Source organism: Melozone crissalis, unplaced genomic scaffold (genome assembly GCF_028551555.1).
Source record: "Melozone crissalis strain CALT ecotype California unplaced genomic scaffold, PUWL_Pcris_2 ptg000608l_1, whole genome shotgun sequence".
Lineage (NCBI taxonomy): Eukaryota > Metazoa > Chordata > Aves > Passeriformes > Passerellidae > Melozone > Melozone crissalis.
The window spans coordinates 1-18,528 of record NW_026536287.1 but is presented as its reverse complement, the minus strand read 5'-3'; the positions used below and the strand labels follow the sequence as shown (position 1 = coordinate 18,528).

General features: G+C 64.5%; 1 protein-coding gene across 1 annotated transcript in view; it reads left to right on the top strand.

Annotated features, from left to right (window-relative positions):
- LOC128950410 (neurexin-2-like) overlaps positions 1 to 18,504 on the top strand; it is a gene marked incomplete at its 3' end in the record, with an annotated part of 29,968 nt that extends 11,464 nt beyond the window's left edge. Inside the window, 16 exon segments of the mRNA XM_054295294.1 lie at positions 267 to 568; positions 2,165 to 2,188; positions 5,527 to 5,688; positions 6,410 to 6,848; positions 7,700 to 7,812; positions 7,814 to 8,084; positions 9,641 to 9,841; positions 11,787 to 11,813; positions 12,929 to 13,048; positions 13,996 to 14,377; positions 14,943 to 14,974; positions 14,977 to 15,044; positions 15,046 to 15,133; positions 16,086 to 16,259; positions 16,978 to 17,097; positions 18,379 to 18,504. Of these exon segments, the coding sequence (XP_054151269.1) occupies positions 267 to 568; positions 2,165 to 2,188; positions 5,527 to 5,688; positions 6,410 to 6,848; positions 7,700 to 7,812; positions 7,814 to 8,084; positions 9,641 to 9,841; positions 11,787 to 11,813; positions 12,929 to 13,048; positions 13,996 to 14,377; positions 14,943 to 14,974; positions 14,977 to 15,044; positions 15,046 to 15,133; positions 16,086 to 16,259; positions 16,978 to 17,097; positions 18,379 to 18,504 (2,649 nt within the window).
- Positions 18,505 to 18,528: the final 24 nt, after the last annotated feature.

The window sequence follows — 18,528 nt, the reverse complement described above, 5'->3', positions numbered from 1 at the left end:
CATGGCAACATCCCCATCACAATGTCCCCACCACAATGTCCCCATCACAACCTCCCCATGACAACATCCCCATGACGTCCGCACCACATCTCCATGACGATGTCCCCATCACAATGTCCCCACCACAACCTGCCCATGCCCCCTCCTCATCACAACCCCCCCACCCCTTTCACCACCTCCCACCAACACCTCCCCACACCACACCCCCTTTGCCAACCTCCCCCTCCACTGTCCCCTCACGGCGTCCCCGCTGTCCCCACCGCCAGGCCGCGCCGAGTACGTGGCCACGTTCCGGGGCAGCGAGTTCTTCTGCTACGACGTGTCGCGGTCGCCGGTGCAGAGCAGCGCGGACGAGCTGGCGCTGGCGTTCCGCACGCGGCAGCGCCACGGGCTCCTGCTGCACACCGGCCGCGCCGCCGACTTCCTCAACCTGTCGCTCAAGGCCGGCGCCGTGTGGCTCGTCATCAACCTGGGCGCCGGCGCCTTCGAGGCGCTGGTGGAGCCCGTCAACGGCAAGTTCCACGACGGCGGCTGGCACCACGTGCGCGTCACGCGCAACCTGCGGCAGGTACGGCGGGGAGGGCGCGGGAGGGGAGGGGTGGAGGGGTGGGTGGTCGCTCGAGGGGTCAGCGCGGGGAGTTCCCCAACTGGGAGCACTGGGAGAGATGATTGGTTTGATCAGCTCCCCAACTGGGAGCACTGGGAGCTTTGGGCAGCTCCCCAACTGGGAGCACTGGTTGGTTTGATCAGCTCCCCAACTGGGAGCGCTGGGAGCTTTGGGCAGCTCCCCAACTGGGAGCACTGGTTGGTTTGATCAGCTCCCCAACTGGGAGCACTGGGAGCCTTGGGATGCTCCCCAACTGGGAGCACTGGGAGAGATGGTTGGTTTGATCAGCTCCCCAACTGGGAGTGATGGTTGGTTTAATCAACTCCCTAACTGGGAGCACTGGGAGCACTGGGAGCCTTAGGCAGTTCCCCAACTGGGAGCACTGGGAGAGAGGGGTGGTTTGGGCAGGTTCCCAACTGGGAGCACTGGGAGAGATGGGTGGCTTGGGCAGCTCCCCAACTGGGAGCACTGGGAGCTTTGGGCAGGTCTCCATCTGGGAGCACTGGGATGGGACTCTTGGCCAACCACCCCAGCTGGCACCACCGAGCATTTTGCTGAGCTCCCCAACTGGGAGCACTGGGAGCACTGGAGGCGATGGGCATCTTGGTCACCTGCCCAACTGGGAGCACTGGTTGTCTTGGCCAACCACCCGACCAGGAAATCCAGTTACCCTGACCAGCTCCCCAACTGGGAGCACTGGGTGTCTTTATCAACCACCCAACTGGGACCACCAGTACCTTGGCCAGCTCCCCAATTGGGAGCACTGGGAGCACTGGGTGTCTTGTTCCAGCACCCAACTGGGAGCACTGGGAATAATGGGTGTCTTCATCAACCACCCATCTGGGAGCACTGGGAGCCTCAATCCAGTCCCCAACTGGGAGCACTGGGTGTCTTTATCAACCACCCAACTGGGAGCACTGGGAGCACTGGGTGTCCTGCTCCAGCACCCAACTGGGAGCACTGGGAGCACTGGGAGCACTGGACATGCTGCTCAACCACCCCGCTGGCAGCGCCGACCGCAGGATCTCTCTCTCCCCAACTGGGAGCACTGGTTCCGTGGACCCTCCCAAACTGGGAGCACTGGACACACCACTGGGGGAGGGGTTTCTGCCCAACCCCCACAAGGGGGTGACCGGTGGAGTTCGGGGGTTCCCCCCCCCCCCCCATTTTATGACAACTTTCTGCTTCTCTCCCCCCTCTCCCCCAAGGTGGGCGCCGCCCCTCCCCCACCCCCACCCCCCCTCCTCGTGCCACGCCCCTCCCCCCCTGTGTGTGCGCGTGCCACTAACACGCTTCCCCCCTCCCCCACCCCGCGGGGCCCCCCCCCACTAACCTCCCACTAATCCTGGGGGGGCCCCCCCCTTTTAACAAAAGCAACCCCAAAAACCTCCCCAAAATAACCCAAAAAAAAACCCTAAAAAAACCCAAAAAAAACCCAAAAAAACCCCCGAAAAACCCAAAAAGAAATCCCTAAAAAAACCCCAAAAAACCCAAAAACAACCCAAAAAAGCCCCCCCAAAACGTCACGTTTGTGTTTTGTCCTTCTCTCGCCGCCAGCACGCAGGGATCGGACACGCTATGGTAAACAAACTGCATTACCTGGTAGTTATCACTCTATTGTTACTCCTTGGCTTCGCCGTGTGGCCCCCGACTCCCAACCTTTTGGGGCCGATCCGGGGGATTTTGGGCAAAAAAAAAACCAAAAAAAAAAGAATTTTCATCCGCCATCTCCGCAGGCCGAGCTTCGGCTGCGCCCCCCTCCCACCGTGGCAAAATAAACGAGAGCTGGTTCTACCTCACCCTCCTCTTCCTCCCATCCCACCAAAAACCCTTCCTGAGGGGGCGGGTGGTGCTCGACGGGGGCAGAACCCGTCTGCCGCCCCGTTTTTGGGGTGAGTTTTAGCGGTTTTAGGCAATTTTCACCCGTCCGCCATCTTGTGGCTGAGTTACGGCTCCCTCGTGCCAAAATGAGCTGATTTTCCACCCAAAAAAATCCTTATCTGGGGTCAGGACGGTGATGTTTTTTCTCAAGAGGGTTCAACTCCCGCTGTTTTGGGGTGAATTTGAGGGATTTAGGGCAATTTTCAGCCGTCCGCCATTTTGTGGCGGAGCATCGCCTCCCCCATGCCAAAAATAGCTGATTTTCCCCCAAAAAAAATCCTTTTTGAGGGTGATTTTCTCAATGAGGGCAGTGTGGAGTCCCTGTTTTGGTGTGAATTAGGGAATTTTTGGGATTTTGGGTGATTGGATAAACACCTGCACATCCCCAATGCCAAAACCGACTGATTTCCACCCAAAAAGTCAGGCCGGGCTCAGAAGTTGTTGATTTTCCCCAAGGGGACGATGTGGGCTCCCACTCCCCCATTTTGGGGTGAATTTTAGAAATTTTGGACAATTTTTCCCCCCTCACACCATCCAGGGCATAGCTGCAGCTCCCTGGTCCCCAAACCCGCCGGTTTCACCCCAAAACCCAGCCCGGGGTGGGCTCCTTTTTTTCTGGAACCTTTTATGGAGTCCCAGACCCAATTTTTGGCGTGATTTTTTGGGATTCGGAGCAATTTGACACCAATCCCACCCCCCGAAACAGCCAAGCCTCAAATTCTCCATAATTTCCCCCAAAAAACCCAGCGTGGTTCAGGGGCAGGATGGAGCCCCCAAACGCCTCATTTTGGGGTGAATTCCTGGGATTTTGGACAATTTGCTCCCATCCTCTCCCTCGTGGCCAAGCACAGCTCCAAAAGCCCCAAAATCACCCCAAAATTTGAGGTTCCCCCCAAAATCCACCTGTCACTCACAGAAGGGCCTTGGGACCCCCACCCCCCTCCCCATTTTGGGGCGATTCCTTTGGATTTTTCCCCATTTTTACCAAAACCAGCCGCTTTCACCCCAAACTCCGCCCCGGGGGATTTAAAATAGGGGGGAATTTGAATGATTTTTTTATTTTTTGGGGGGTGGGTGTCGCCCCCTCCCCAAATCGAGGACGGAAACGGCGTTTTCAGGACAAGCTGCCGCCCCTCCCCCATCCCCGCCCCCTCCCCGCCCCCTCCCCCAATCCCGCGCAGGCAGCGGGGCCGCCCCTCCCCCCCAACAAAGCCCCGCCCACCCGGGCTGGGGGCGGGGCCTCGCTGCCTGAGCCACGCCCCCCGCACGTGCTTGGCCACGCCCCCTGCACGGCCTGACTAACACTGACCCCTCCCCCTCCCCACCTGAGACCCCTCCTCAGCCCCTCCCCCACCCCGCCCCTCCCCCCAACCCACCCAGGGGGGCACCGGGGCCGCCCCCGCCGCGGGGGGAGGGGCTGGGGGGCGTGCGCAGGTGTGCAAAGGTGTGTGGAGGTGTGTGCAGGTGTGTACAGATGCGTGCAGGTGTGTGCAGGTCTGCAAAGGTGTGTACAGGTGTGTGTACAGGTGTGCAAGTGTCACTGGGGGTGTGTGTAGGTGTGCAAGGGTCACACCAGGTGTGTGTGGGTGTGTGTACAGGTGTGTGTGCAGGTGTGTGTGCAGGTGTGTGAGGATCACACCAGGTGTGTGTACAGGTGTGTGTACAGGTGTGTGCAGGTGTGCGTGCTCACACGCGTGTGCAAGAAGCTGCGGGGCTGCCCCTGTCCCCCTCCAGGGTCCCCCCTCGCCCTTGCACGCCCCCCTACCCCCCCTTTGCACGTGCTTGCACACCTGTGCACGCCCCTGGCACACCTGTGCACGCCCCTTTGGCACACCTGTGCACGCCCCTGGCACACCTGTGCATGCCCCCCTGGCACACCTGTGCGCGCTGCCCCCACTAACGACCGCGTTTGTGTCTGAGCTTTCTTCTGCCCCGGGACCCCCAAAACTCGATACTAATCCCCCCTCCCCCCCGTGTCACCCCCCGTGTCACACCTGTGTCACCCCCCGTGTCACACCTGTGTCATCTCCCCCTGTGTCACCTCCGTGTCACCCCCCTCCTCCTCTCATCACCCGCCCCCTTCTCACCTGGGGGGGCTCCTTTCCTTGGGGGTCTCACCTGGAGATCTGGGGGGGCTTCACCCCCTCCTTCCATCCCTTGTGACTCCGCCCTCCCCAATCTCATATCACCCCCCCAGGTGACCCCAAACCCACCCAGGTGACCCCAAACCTCCCCACCCTCACCTTCATTCCCCCATCACCTCCCCAGGTGACCCCAAACCCACCCAGGTGACCCCAAACCCTCCCAAGGTGACCCCCAAACCTCCCCAAGGTGACCCCAAACCCCACCAGGTAACCCCAAACCCCCCACCCCTCACCTTCATCCTTCATCCTCCCTCACCCTTCACCTTCATCCCCCCATCACCAACCCAGGTGACCCAAAACCCCCCCAGGTAACCCCAAACGCTCCCGAGGTGACCCCAAACCTCCCCCCAGGTCACCCTAAACCTCTCCAGGTGACCCCAAATCCCACCCACCCCTCACTCTCATGCTCCCACCCCCCCCCAGGTGACCCCAAACCCCCCCCCAGGTGACCCCAAACCCACCCAGGTGACCCCAAAACCCCCCACCCCTCACCTTCATCCCCCCACCCATCCCACCCATCACCCCCCACCCCTTTCCGCTTTCTCCCCCTTTGTCCCCCGTGTCCCCCCTCCCCAGTTTTGGGGTGCCCCGGCCCGGGGGGGTCCCGGCTGAGTTCGGCCGCTCTCCCCGCCCCCCCCCCAGGTGACCCCAAACCCCCCCATCCCTCACCTTCACCCCCTCATCACCCCCCAGGTGACCCCAAACCCCCTCCAGGTGACCCCAAACCCCCCCACCCCTCACCTTCATCCGCCCATCCATCACCCCCCACCCCTTTCCCATTTGTCCCCCTTTGTCCCCCGTGTCCCCCCTCCCCTCCCATCCCCCCTCCCCAGTTTTGGGGTGCCCCGGCCCGGGGGGGTCCCGGCTGAGCGCGGCCGCTCTCCCCCCCCCCAGGTGACCATTTCCGTGGACGGCATCCTGACCACCACGGGCTACACGCAGGAGGATTTCACCATGCTGGGCTCCGACGACTTCTTCTACGTGGGGGGGTCCCCCAACACCGCCGACCTGCCGGGGTCCCCCGTCAGCAACAACTTCATGGGCTGCCTCAAGGACGTGAGTCTGGGGGCTCGGGACCACCCCCACCGTGTTCACTTGGGGAGGGGTCCCGGTGTTTTGGGGTGAGGGGGGATCGGGTTGGGGAGAGGCGGAGCCCCCCCGACTCACCTGTGTGTGTCCATGGGGGTGGCAGTGACATTTTGGGGTCCCCCAACTCACCTGTATATGTCCCTAGGTGCTGTGGGTCACATTTTGGGGGCATCCATGAGTCCCCCAACTCATCTGTGTGTGTCCCCAGGAGCTGTGGGTCACATTTTGGGGACACCCTCCTCACCTATAGGTGTCCACGGGGGTGGGGGTGACATTTTGGAGACATCCAGGATCCCCCGAACTCACCTGTGTGTGTCCCCAGGAGCTGTAGGTCACATTTTGGGGACATCCACGAGTCCCCTCTCACCTGTGCGTGTCCCCCAAGGGCCGTGGATCACATTTTGGGGACCCCAGACTCACCTGAGTGTGTACCCAGGGGACTCTGGGTCACATTTTAGGGACCCCCGACTCACCTGTATATGTCTCTGGGGGCCATGGGTGATATTTTAGGGACCCCCAACTCACCTGTGCATGTCTCCAGGGGACTCTGGGTCACATTTTAGGGAACCCCCGACTCACCTGCACGTGTCCCCAGGGGTGTTCCAGGCGACACCTCAGTACAGCAGCACCGGGGATGTCAAACACCCCCAAACCCCCCAAACCTCACCTGTCCCCCCCCTTTCCCCAGGTGGTTTACAAGAACAACGACTTCAAGCTGGAGCTGTCGCGGCTGGCGCAGGAAGGGGACGCGCGGGTGACGCTGCACGGGGCGCTGCTCTTCCACTGCGACCCCCCCCCGGCGCTGGACCCCGTCACCTTCGCCACCCCCCAGGCGCACCTGGCGCTGCCCACCTGGCGCCCGGCCCGCGCCGGCTCCGTCTCCTTCGATTTCCGCACCACGGAGCCCAACGGGGTGCTGCTCTTCGGGCAGGGACCCCCCCGCGAACCCCCGGCCCCCCGGGGGCCGCCCCCGCCGCCCCCCGATTTCCTGGCGCTGGAGCTGCTGGACGGGCACCTGTACCTGCTGCTGGGCATGGGCGCGGCCGGGCTGCGGCTCCGCGCCAGCGCCCGCAAGGTCACGGACGGAGAGTGGTGCCACGTGGACGTGCAGCGCGACGGGCGCAAAGGTGAGGGGGGCTCGGGTGTGCAAAGGGTGTGCAGGTGTGCAAAGGGTGTGCAGGTGTGTGGGGAGGGGCGTGCAGGTGTACAAAGGTGTGTGGGGAGGGGTGTGCGTGTGAGAAAAAGGTGTGTGGGGAGGGGCGTGCAGGTGTGCAGAGTGGGGTGTGCAGGTGTGCAAAGGTGTGAAGGGAGGGATGTGTGGATGTGCAAAGGTGTGAAGGGAGAGGTGTGCAGGTGCGTGCAGGGGCTGCTGGGACAGGGTGTCGCCATTATCCTCCCCTTTCCTTTGTAATGCGCCCGCTGTCCCCTGCTGTCCCCCTTGCTGTCCCCTGATGTCTCCTCACTGTCCCCCCACTGTCCCCTCCACTGTTCCCCTACTGTCTCTCACTCTCCCCCTGCTGTCCCCCCACTGTCCCCGCTGTCCCCCCACTCTTCCCCCACTCTCCTCCCGCTGTCCCGATGTCCCCTGATGTCCCCTCACTCTCCCACACTGTCCCCCTCACTCCCTCCGCTGTCCCCTGATGTCCCCTCGTTGTCCCCCACTCTCCCTCTGCTGTCCCCTGATGTCCCCTGATATCCCCTCGCTGTCCCCTGCTGTCCCCCACTGTCCCCACTCCCCTTCCCCTGTCCCCTGGTGTCCCCTCACTCTTACCCCTCTTTCCCCCCCCTCACTCTTCCCACGCTGTCCCTTGCTGTCCCCCCACTCTCCCCTTGTTGTCCCCCGCTGTCCCCCACTGTCCCCCCACTCACCCCTAATTCTCCCCTGCTGCCCCCGCTGTCCCTGACATCCCCGCGTGTCCCCTCGCTGTCCCCCCGCCGTCCCCCGCCGTCCCCCGCCGTCCCCTCTCGCTGTCCCCAGGCTCGGTGTCGGTCAACAGCCGCAGCACGCCCTTCCTGGCCAGCGGGGACCGCGACGTCCTGGACGTGGGGGCCGAGCTGTACCTGGGGGGGCTCCCCGAGGGCCGCGCGGGCCCCCCCCGCGCCCCCCGAGCTCTGGGCCGCGGGGCTGCGCCTCGGCTTCGTGGGCTGCGTGCGGGACCTGTTCGTGGACGGGCGGAGCCGCGACGTGCGGGCGCTGCTGGGCCCGGGGGGGGCTCCGGGGGTCGCCCCGCTCTGCGCCAGGGACCCCCCCCGGCTGTGCGCCAGCGGCCCGTGCCGCAACGGGGGCACCTGCCGCGAGGGCTGGAACCGCTTCGTGTGCGACTGCCGCGGCACCGGGTACCTGGGGCCGCGCTGCGAGACAGGTGAGGGGACACGGGGACAGCGGGGACAGCCGGGGGGACACGTGGGGACAGAGGGGGTGGCACCCCCAAGCACCTGGAGCTGGGGATGGGGAGGGTTGAGGGTGACACAGGACCCCGAGGTGACACGGTGGGGATTGGGGGTACACCTGGAGGGGACATGGGCTACCTGGGGCCGTGCTGCGAGACAGGTGAGGGGCACAGGGACACAGCAGGGACACAGCGGGGACACAGTGGGGACAGCCGGGCGGACACGTGGGGACAGAGGGGGTGGCACCTCCTGAGCACCTGGGTGAGCTGCAGAGGGATTGAGGGGACCCTGAGGTGACACGGTGGGGACTGAGGGGGACATGAGGTACCTGGGACAGTGCTGTGGGACAGGTGAGGGAACACGGGGACACGTGGGGACAGCAGGGACAGCGGGGGTGGCACCTCCTGAGCACCTGGAGCTGGGGATGGGAGGGATTGGGGGTGACACAGGACCCCGAGGTGACAAAGTGGGGACTTAGAGGGACATGAGGTACCTGGGACAGGTGAGGATGGGGAATGGGGGGATTGGGGCACCTGAGTCCCCTCTGGGAGGGCAGGGGAGGGGTCACACCTGGGGAGGAGGTGCCTGGATGTCCCCAGGGCCACCTGAGAGCACCTGAGCCCCCCCCCCGGGACACCTGGGTGACTCCCCCAGAGCTGGGGGTCCCCAGACACCTCCAGTCCCAGGGGGTGGCACCTGGTGGCAATGTCACTTGTCCCCAACACGGTGTGGGGCTCACACAGCACCTGCCTGGGATGGGGCTCTCAGGGGTGCCCTGGGCACACCTGGGGACACTTGGGGACACCTGGGCACACCTGGGCACACCCGGGGATACCTGGGGACACCTGGGCACACCCGGGGATACCTGGGGACACCTGGGGACACCTGGGGACACCTGGGCACACCTGGGGATACCTGGGGACACCTGGGGACACCTGGGCACACCTGGGGACACCTGGGGACACCTGGGCACACCTGGGGACACCCTGGGCACACCCTGGGCACACCTGGGGATACCTGGGCACACCTGGGCACACCAGGGCACACCTGGGCACACCTGGGGATACCTGGGCACACCAGGGCACACCTGGGCACACCTGGGGACACCTGGGCATACCTGGGGACACCCTGGGGACACCCTGGGGACACCTGGGCACACCTGGGCACACCTGGGGACACCTGGGCATACCTGGGGACACCTGGGGACACCTGGGGACACCTGGGCACACCTGGGGATACCTGGGCACACCAGGGCACACCTGGGCACACCTGGGCACACCAGGGCACACCTGGGGATACCTGGGCACACCTGGGGATACCTGGGCACACCTGGGCACACCAGGGCACACCTGGGCACACCTGGGGACACCTGGGCATACCTGGGGACACCCTGGGGACACCCTGGGGACACCTGGGCACACCTGGGCACACCTGGGGATACCTGGGCACACCTGGGCACACCAGGGCACACCTGGGCACACCGGAGGTGGCCGTGCCCAGGGTGACAGACGCGTCCCCGTCCCCGCAGAGGCGGCGGTGCTGAGCTACGACGGCAGCATGTACCTGAAGGTGCAGGTGCCGGGCGAGCAGACCGAGGCCGAGGACGTGTCCCTGCGCTTCATGTCCCCCCGAGCCTTCGGCCTCGTCCTGGCCACCACCTCGCGCCACTCGGCCGACACGCTGCGCCTCGAGCTGGACGGGGGGCGCATGAAGCTCACCCTCAACCTGGGTGAGCCCCCCGAGACCCCGCGGAGACCCCCCGGATGAACCCCGGAACGTCCTCGAAGCATCCCTGAAATGTCCCCAAAATCCTCCCCAAAATGGGGCCCGAGTTGGGTCTGGTCGTGCCAGGAGGGCCAAAATGGTGTCTGGGACCTTAAAATGGTGCTTGGGACCCCAAAATGGTGTCTGGGACCCCAAAATGGTGTCTAGGACCCTAAAATGGTGCTTGGGACCCCAAATGGTGTCTGGGACCCCAAAATAAGGCCTGGGACCCCAAATGGTGTCTAGGACCCTAAAATAGTGGCTGGAACACCAAAATGGTGTCTGAGGCCCCTAAATGGTGTCTAAGACCCCAAAATGGTTCCTGGCACCCTTAAATGGTTCCTGGGACCCCAAAATAGGGTCTGGGACACTAAAATAGGGCCTGGGACCCAAAATGGTGCCCGGGATCCTTAAATGGTTCCTGTGACCCCAAAATGGTTCCTGGCACCCTAAAATGATTCCTGGGGCCCCAAAATGGTTCCTGGGATCCTAAAATGGAGCCTGGGACCCCAAAATATTGTCTGGGACCTTAAAATGACGTCTAGGACCCTAAAATGGTGTCTGGGATCCCCAAAATGGTCAAATTGGTGCCCGAGACACCCCAGTGATGCTCAGGACCCCAAATTGGTTCCCAAGTTGGTTCTTGTGACCCCAGAAATTATTGTTGGGATCCCTAAACATCCCCTAAAGTGCTTTTGGCCCAAAAATGGCCCAAAGTTGGTGCCTGGAACCCCAAAACTTCCCCAAAGGTGCCCAGGACCCAAAAATCGCACCTGTGACCCCCAGACTGGCCCTGATTGTCACCAGAGCCACCTCGGTGTCCCCAATTCCCCCCCTGCGGGATTGGGGCCTTCGTGACCCCCCCCGCTGCCATTTGGGGCACAGCGCCGGGACCCCCCCAAAGGGGCTGAGGGTCCCCCCCAGAGGATTGGGGACCCCAAAGGGTTGGGGACCCCTCCTGCAGCCCCTTGCATTGGGGGGGAACCCCTCGAGGGGCTGCCAGGTCCTCTGTGGGGTGGGGAACCCCCCCATGGGATTGGGGAGCCCCTCCATGGGATTGGGGAACCTCCCGTGGGATTGGGGACCCCCCCCAAAGGGATGCGGACCCCCCCCATGGGATTGGGGACCCCCCCAAGGGGTTTGGAGATCCCCCAAAGGGGTTGGAGATCCCTTAATGGGATTGGGGCCCCCCAAAGGGATTGGGGTCCCCCCATGGGATTTAAGACCCCCCATGGGATTGGAGACCCCCCCCCATGGGATGCGGACCCCCCCCATGGGACTGGGGACCCCCTGAAAGGGTTGCGGACCCCCCCCATGGGATTGGGGACCCTCCCATGGGATTGGGGACCCTCCCATGGGATTGGGCCCCCCCCGGGTCCCGGTGTTTGCCCCCCCCCGCCCCGCAGCGGTTGACGAGGGGGGGCCCAGCCCTGGGTGGGATCCCCCAGATCCCCCCGGATCCCCCCGGGCTGGGCCCTCAGGGCGGCCGGGCCCCCCCCGCGAGGTGCCAGAGACCCCCTAAACCAGTTCATCCCATCCCAGTCCATCCCAGTCCCATCCCAATCCCATCCCAGTCCATCCCAGTCCCATCCCAGTTCCATCCCAGTCCCTCCCAGTCCATCCCAGTCCCATCCCAGTCCCTCCTACCCCATTCCCAGTCCCTCCAGTTCTCCCCAGTTCCTCCCAGTTCTCACCATCCCATTCCCAGTCCCTCCTATCCCGTTCCCAGTCCATCCCAGTTCTCTCCCAGTCCATCCCATCCCATTCCCAGTTCCCTCCCAGTCCATCCCAGTCCCCCCAGTTCCCCTCTCTGGCACCTCGCCCCCCCCCCCCCCGGCCGCCCCCCCCCGTCCCCGGGGCGCCCCCTGGCGGCGGCTGCGAAGGGCCTGACCCGAGTCTTCTCTCCCCAGACTGTGTCCGCGTGGGCTGTCACCCCAGTAAGTGCCACCCCCGCCCCGGGACACCCCGGGACACCCCGGGACACCCCCAAACTCCCTCACCTCCCTGGGGTACCCAGCCCCCAAAAAAACCCATGAACACCCCTAAAACTGCCCCATGAACACCCCCAAAGCTCCCCCAACGCCCCCAAAACTGCCCCAAACACCCCCAAAACTCCCCCAAACCCCGCCGGGGACACCATCTAGGAACACCCCCGGGACACCCCCAAACACCCTCAAAACCCCCAACCTCCCTGGGATACCCGGCCCCCCAAAAAACCCCCATGAATACCCCAAAACCTCCCCATGAACACCCCTAAAAATGCCTCAAACACCCCCAAAACCCCCCAAAAAACCCCTGGGGGACACCGGTATCCTGGTGTCCCCGGTGTCCCCACTGTCCCCAGTATCCCTGGTGTCACTGGTGTCCCCAATGTCCCTGGTGTCCCCGGTGTCCCCGCTCTCCCCGGTGCCACCGGTGTCCCCGGGTGTCCCCAATGTTCCTGGTGTCCCTGGTGTCCCCAATGTCACCGGCTGTCCCCAATGTCCCCAATGTCCCCGGTGTCCCTGATGCCCCCAGTGTCCCTGGTGTCACCGGTTGTCCCCGGTGTCCTGTGTCCCTGGTATTCCTGGTGTCCCAATGTCCCCGGTATCCCAGTATCCCCAATGTCCCCAATCTCCCCAGTGTCTCCGGTGTCCCTGTTGTCACCGCTGTCCCGGTGCCCCCATTGTCCCCAATGTCCCCAATGTCCCTGGCTGTCCCTGGTGTCACTGCTGTCCCTGGTATCACCAGTGTCCCTGGTGTCTCCAATGTCACCAGTTGTCCCGGTGTCACCGCTGTCCCTGGTGTCCCGGTATCCCTGGTATCCCCAGTATCCCCAGTGTCCCTGGTGTCCATAATGTCCCCAGCTGTCCCCAGTGCCCCCATTGTTCCCAGTGTCCCCAATGTCCCCGGCCGTCCCCGGTGTCACCGCTGTCCCGTATCCCTGGTGTCCCCGGTGCCCCCCACTGTCCCCGGTGTCCCCGGTGTCACCGCTGTCCCGTATCCCTGGTGTCCCTGGTGTCCCGGTTGTCCCCAATGTCCCCAGTGTCACCGCTGTCCCCGCTGCCCCCAGGCAAGGGCCCCGAGACGCTGTTCGCGGGGCAGCGGCTGGATGACAACGAGTGGCACTCGGTGCGGGTGGCCCGGCGCGGGCGCAGCCTCCAGCTCGCCGTGGACAACGTCACCGTCGAAGGTGACACCGCGGGGACGGGGCGGGGGCACCTCGGCCTGGGCTCCTGGGGACACCGGGGTGCTCCGGCCCGTGGGGACGTGGTCAGTGGGGGCTGCAGGAACGTGGGACGGGGATGGAGGCCCACGGGGACGTGAAAGTCCATGGGGACAGGGGATGAAGGTCCAGGGGACATGGAACAATGGGGACAGGGATGAAGGTCCATGAGAACCAGAAGGAAGGTCCATGAGGACACTGGTGCTTGGGGACACGGTGACCAGGTCCGTGAGAACATGGATGAAGGTCCTGTGGGACAGGGATGAAGATCCAGGGGACATGGAACAATGGGACAGGGATGAAGGTCCATGAGAACATGGATGAAGGTTCCTGGGGACATTGGTGCTTGAGGACATGGTGGACATTTGGGGACATGGGGACAGGGATGGAAGTGCATGAAAACCAGAATGAAGATCCATGGGACAGGGATGAAGGTCCATGGGACAGGGATCCCTGAGAACATGGATGGAGGTCCATGGGGCTAGGATGAATGTCTGTGGGACAGGGATGAAAGTCTATGGGATGGGGATGAAGGTCACTGGGGACAGGATGAAGGTCCGTGGAACATGGTGACCAGGTCCATGAGAACATGGATAGAGGTCCATGGAGACATCAAACCATGGGGACAGGGATGAAGGTCCATGGGGATATGGATGAAGGTCCATGAGGGAGGAAGGTCCATGGGACAGGCATCCATGGGGATATGGATGAAGGTCCATGAGAACATGGATGAAGATCCATGAGAACATGGATGAGGTTCCTTGGGGACACGGGCGCACAGGGACAAGCTCACCAGCCCTGTGAGGACACCACCCACAGCCTGTAGGTCCACGAGACCAACAGACCCATGGCGTGGTGGCACCCCGCCAGCCCTCACGCTCCCGGTGCCAGCCCCGTGTCCCCCACACCCCCAGGACAGCTGTCGGGCTCCCACACCCGCCTGGAGTTCCACAACATCGAGACCGGCATCGTCACCGAGCGCCGCTTCCTGGCCGTGGTCCCGTCCAACTTCCTGGGCCACCTGAGCGGGCTGGTCTTCAACGGGCTGCCCTACCTGGACCTGTGCCGCGACGGCGACATCAGCTCCTGCGAGCTCAACGCGCGCTTCGGCCGCCGCGCCATCGTGGCCGACCCGGTGGCCTTCGGCGGCCGCGGCTCCTACGTGGCGCTGGCCACGCTCCAGGCCTTCTCCTCCTTCCACCTCTTCTTCCAGTTCAAGACCACGGCGCCCGACGGCCTCATCCTCTTCAACGGCGGCAGCGGCTCCGACTTCCTGGTGGTCGAGCTGGTCAAGGGGTGAGGGGACACCGGGGGGACACCGAGGGGGACACCAAGGGACATTGAGGGGGACGTTCTGGGGAGCTCAGAGAGCTTGGGGACATCACAGTCCTGGTGGGGATCTTGGGGGACACCACAGTGCTTCTGGGGGACCTCAGGGATGTTCCCAGATCTTGGGGACACCTGTGGGGTCTTTGGTGGTCTCAGGGAGCTCAGAGACCACCTGGGGATCCTGGGGACTCTGGGGACATCCTGGGGACCTCCTGGATGCCCTTGGAACCTGGGGACCCTTGGGGACCTTCTGAACCTTTTCAGACCTCGTGACCCCCTCACCCCTCAGGGACCCCCCCCCCCACCCTTAAGCTCCACCCCCATGCACAAGCTCCTCCTCCTGGCTCAGGCCACGCCCATAACGACCGCACCCAACCGTGGCCACACCCCCACCACTGGCCACGCCCCCCGCCCAGTTACACTCCCTGGATTGGGGGATTGGGGGGGGGGGTGTCCTTTGTCCCTTCCTCAGGTGAGAGGCCACGCCCAAACGAGGCCACGCCCCAGCGAGGCCACGCCCCCTTTTCCGCAGGTACATCCACTACGTGTTCGACCTGGGCGAGGGCCCTCGCTCATGAAGGGCAACTCGGAGCAGCCGCTGCACGACGGGCGCTGGCACGAGGTGGCCGTGGCGGCGCGAGGGGGGCACCCTGCACGCGCTGCGCGTGGACGGGAGACCCGTGACCCAGCACGGGCAGGGCGCCCGCGGGCTGCAGCTCAAGGGTGAGACACCGGGGACACCTGAGGGACACCTGGGGACAGGTGGGACGTACCTGGGGACACCTGGGGACAGCTGGGAGAGGGTACAGTGTGTGGGTGTGGGTGTGTGGGTACCCCATGACCCAGCAGGGCAGGGCACCCGCGGGATGCAGCTCAAGGGTGAGACCTGAGGACACAGCTGGGGACAGGTGGGGACACACCTGGGGATCACTTGAGACACACCTGGGACAGACCTGAGGTACCTGGGACACATTTGGAGCGCCTGGGATCACTTGGGACATACCTGGGACATACCTGGGATTACCTGGGACACATCTGGGCCACCTGGGACACACCTGGGACATACCTGGGACACACCTGGGACACACCTAGGACACACCTGGGACATACCTGGGATCACCTGGGACACACCTGGGACACACCTGGGACACACCTGGGACATACCTGGGACACATCTGGGACACACCTGGGACACACCTGGGACACACCTGGGACACACCTAGGACACACCTGGGACATACCTGGGATCACCTGGGACACACCTGGGACACACCTGGGACACACCTAGGACACACCTGGGACATACCTGGGATTACCTGGGACACATCTGGGGCACCTGGGACACACCTGGGACATACCTGGGATTACCTGGGATTACCTGGGACACACTTGGGACACACGTGGGGCACACCTGGGTGACACCTGGGGGAGGGCAGAGGTGCGGGGATGGTCCCAAGGTAGATGGGAGGGGTCACCCCACAGCAGGGTGTCCCCTCACCCCCTGAGTGCCCCCCAGGTGTGTCCCAGGTGCACCTGGACATCAGGTGAGGGCTGAGGGACAATGAGATATGAAGGGCGGGCTCTCCCATGGGTGACCCCCACGATCCGGGGGGGCTGTCCCGAGGTGCACAGAGCGCTCAGCGCCCCCCAGGTGACCCCGCCGTGCCCCCCCCAGGTGAGCTGTACGTCGGGGGGGTCAGCCCGGGGCTCCTGGGGCGCCTCCCGCGCCTCGTGGCCTCCCGGGGCGGCTTCCGGGGCTGCCTGGCCTCGCTGGACCTCAACGGGCGCCTGCCCGACCTGCTGGGGGACGCCCTGAGACGCGTGGGGGACGTGAGGAGGGGCTGCGACGGTGAGAAATGGGGAGGGGGCACGGGTGGGCACAGGGCTGGGGCTTTGGGACCTGGGGGATGTGAGGAGGGGGCTGCGACGGTGAGAAATGGGGAGGGGGCACAAGGGTTGAGGGGTCTGGGGGCTGCAGAGTGGGGGGGATATGGGAGGGGGGGCTGGGATGGTGAGAAATGGGGAGGGGGCAAAGGGGCTGGGGGCTTTGGGACATGGGAGATGTGAGGAGGGGGCTGCGATGGTGAGAAATGGGAGGGGGGCACAAGGGTTGAGGGGTCTGGGGGCTTTGGGATATGGGGGAATGTGAGGAGGGGCTGCGACGGTGAGAAATGGGGGGTACTGGGTGGGTCTGGGGGCTGCAGAGTGGGGGGAATGTGAGGGGGGCTGGAATGGTGAGAATTGGGGGGCACAGGGTGGGCTGGGGGGGGTACAGGGATATAGGCGGGGCAGAGGGGTCTGGGGGTGTCTGGGACATTTTTTTGGGGGTGTCCGGGACTTTTCCAAAGGTTTGGGGAGGGGGGCGCACAGGTGGGCCAGGGGGCTCGGGGTGGGGTGACAATGAGGCGTCCACGGGGGATTTGAGGAACCGGGGGGCACACAAAGATGGGATGGAAGGGGATTTAGCACCACAAAACCCCATTGGGAGCCCCCCTCGGGTTTGGGGGAGCCGGGGGGGGGGGTCCCCACGATCCCGGGGGGGTCCCCACGAGCGCGGTGCCCCCCAGGCCCCAGCACGACGTGCGCCGAGGACTCGTGTGCCCACGGGGGCGTCTGCCTGCAGCAGTGGGACGGCTTCACCTGCGACTGCAGCATGACGGCCTTCGGGGGGGCCGGCTGTGCCGAGCGTGAGTGGGGGGCCAGGGGGGGCTTGGGGGGCTCGGGGGGGGTCGTAGGAACATGGGGAGTGGCTGTGCCAAGTTTGAGTGGGGGTCTCTGAGGGGTTTGAGGGGTTTGAGGGGGTCGGAGAACTTGGGGAGTGGCTGTGCCGAGCGTGAGTGGGGGCCAGGGAGGATTTGGGGGGCTCGGAGGAACTCGGGGGGATCAGGGCAGTGGCTGTGCTGAGTGTGAGTCGGGGGCAGGGGGTTTGAGGGGGTTTGGGGGGCTCGGGGGTTTTGGGGTGCTCGGGGGAGTGGCTGTGCCGAGCGTGAGTGGGGGGCCAGGAGAGTTTGGGGGCTCAGGGTCTTGGGGGGGTTTGGGGGGCAGTTGTGTCAACTTTGAGTAGGGGGCTCTGGGGGGTTTGGGGGTATTGGGGAGTTCAGGAAGGCTTGGGGGGCTCAGAGGAGCAGCTGTGCCAAGTTTGAGTGGGGGGCTCTGGGGGGCTCAGGGGATTTGGGGGCACAGAGGGAATTTAGGAGGCTCAGGAATTTTGAGGGGGCTCACAGAGGCAGCTGTGCCCAGTTTGAGTGGGGGGCACGAGGTGATTTAGGGGGCACAGAGGGAATTTGGGGGCACAGAGGAGATTTGGGGCAGCTGTGCCCAGTCTGAGTGGGGGGCACGAGGTGATTTGGGGGCACAGAGTGGCACGGGTGGCTCAGGGGGACACACAAGGAGCTCAGGGGTCCCAGGGTGGGTGGGGGACACCCCACACCGGGGGGACACCCCCGTCCCCTACGCCGGGGGGACCCCAGGACCCCCCAGGAGCGAGCAGGGGGGGCACAGGTGGCCTTTGTCCCCTCGCTGTGTGACCCTGGCACGGGACAAGTGTCCCCCAAACGGGACAAGTGTCCCTGGCTGAGGTGGCTCCGTCCCTTCCTGGTGCCGCCATGGTGGCCCTTAAGGAGGGCAGGTGGCCCCGCGGGTGTCACCTGTGCCACCTGTGCCACCCCTGTGCCACCTGTGCCTGGCACGAGGGCTCCGTGTCCCCCCAGGGCTGTCACACAGGGACACGAGGGACACGAGGGACACACGTGTCCCTGCCCCGGGGTGGCTCTGTCCCCTAACGAGGGACAGTGACAGCACGTGCGACACCTGTGTCCCTCACGGGGCGGGGGGTCGGGTCAGGACCCCCCATGCCCCCGCATATCCAAGTTTCCCCATGTCCAGGTGTGCCCCCATGTCCCCCCGTGTCCCCCTCACGTCCCAATGTCCCCCTTTGTCCCCTGTCCCCCTTTGTCCCCCTCCTCCAGGTGAGTCCCAGGCAGCTCCACCCTCTGCCCCACACCTGGCTGGGGGTCCCGGGGGGGCTTTGGGGCCGCTCTATGGGCCGGACCCGATCCCGGTGTCCCCGTGGGGCTGTGGGGACACGGACACGGGTGGGGGTGGCACTGCCGTGGGTC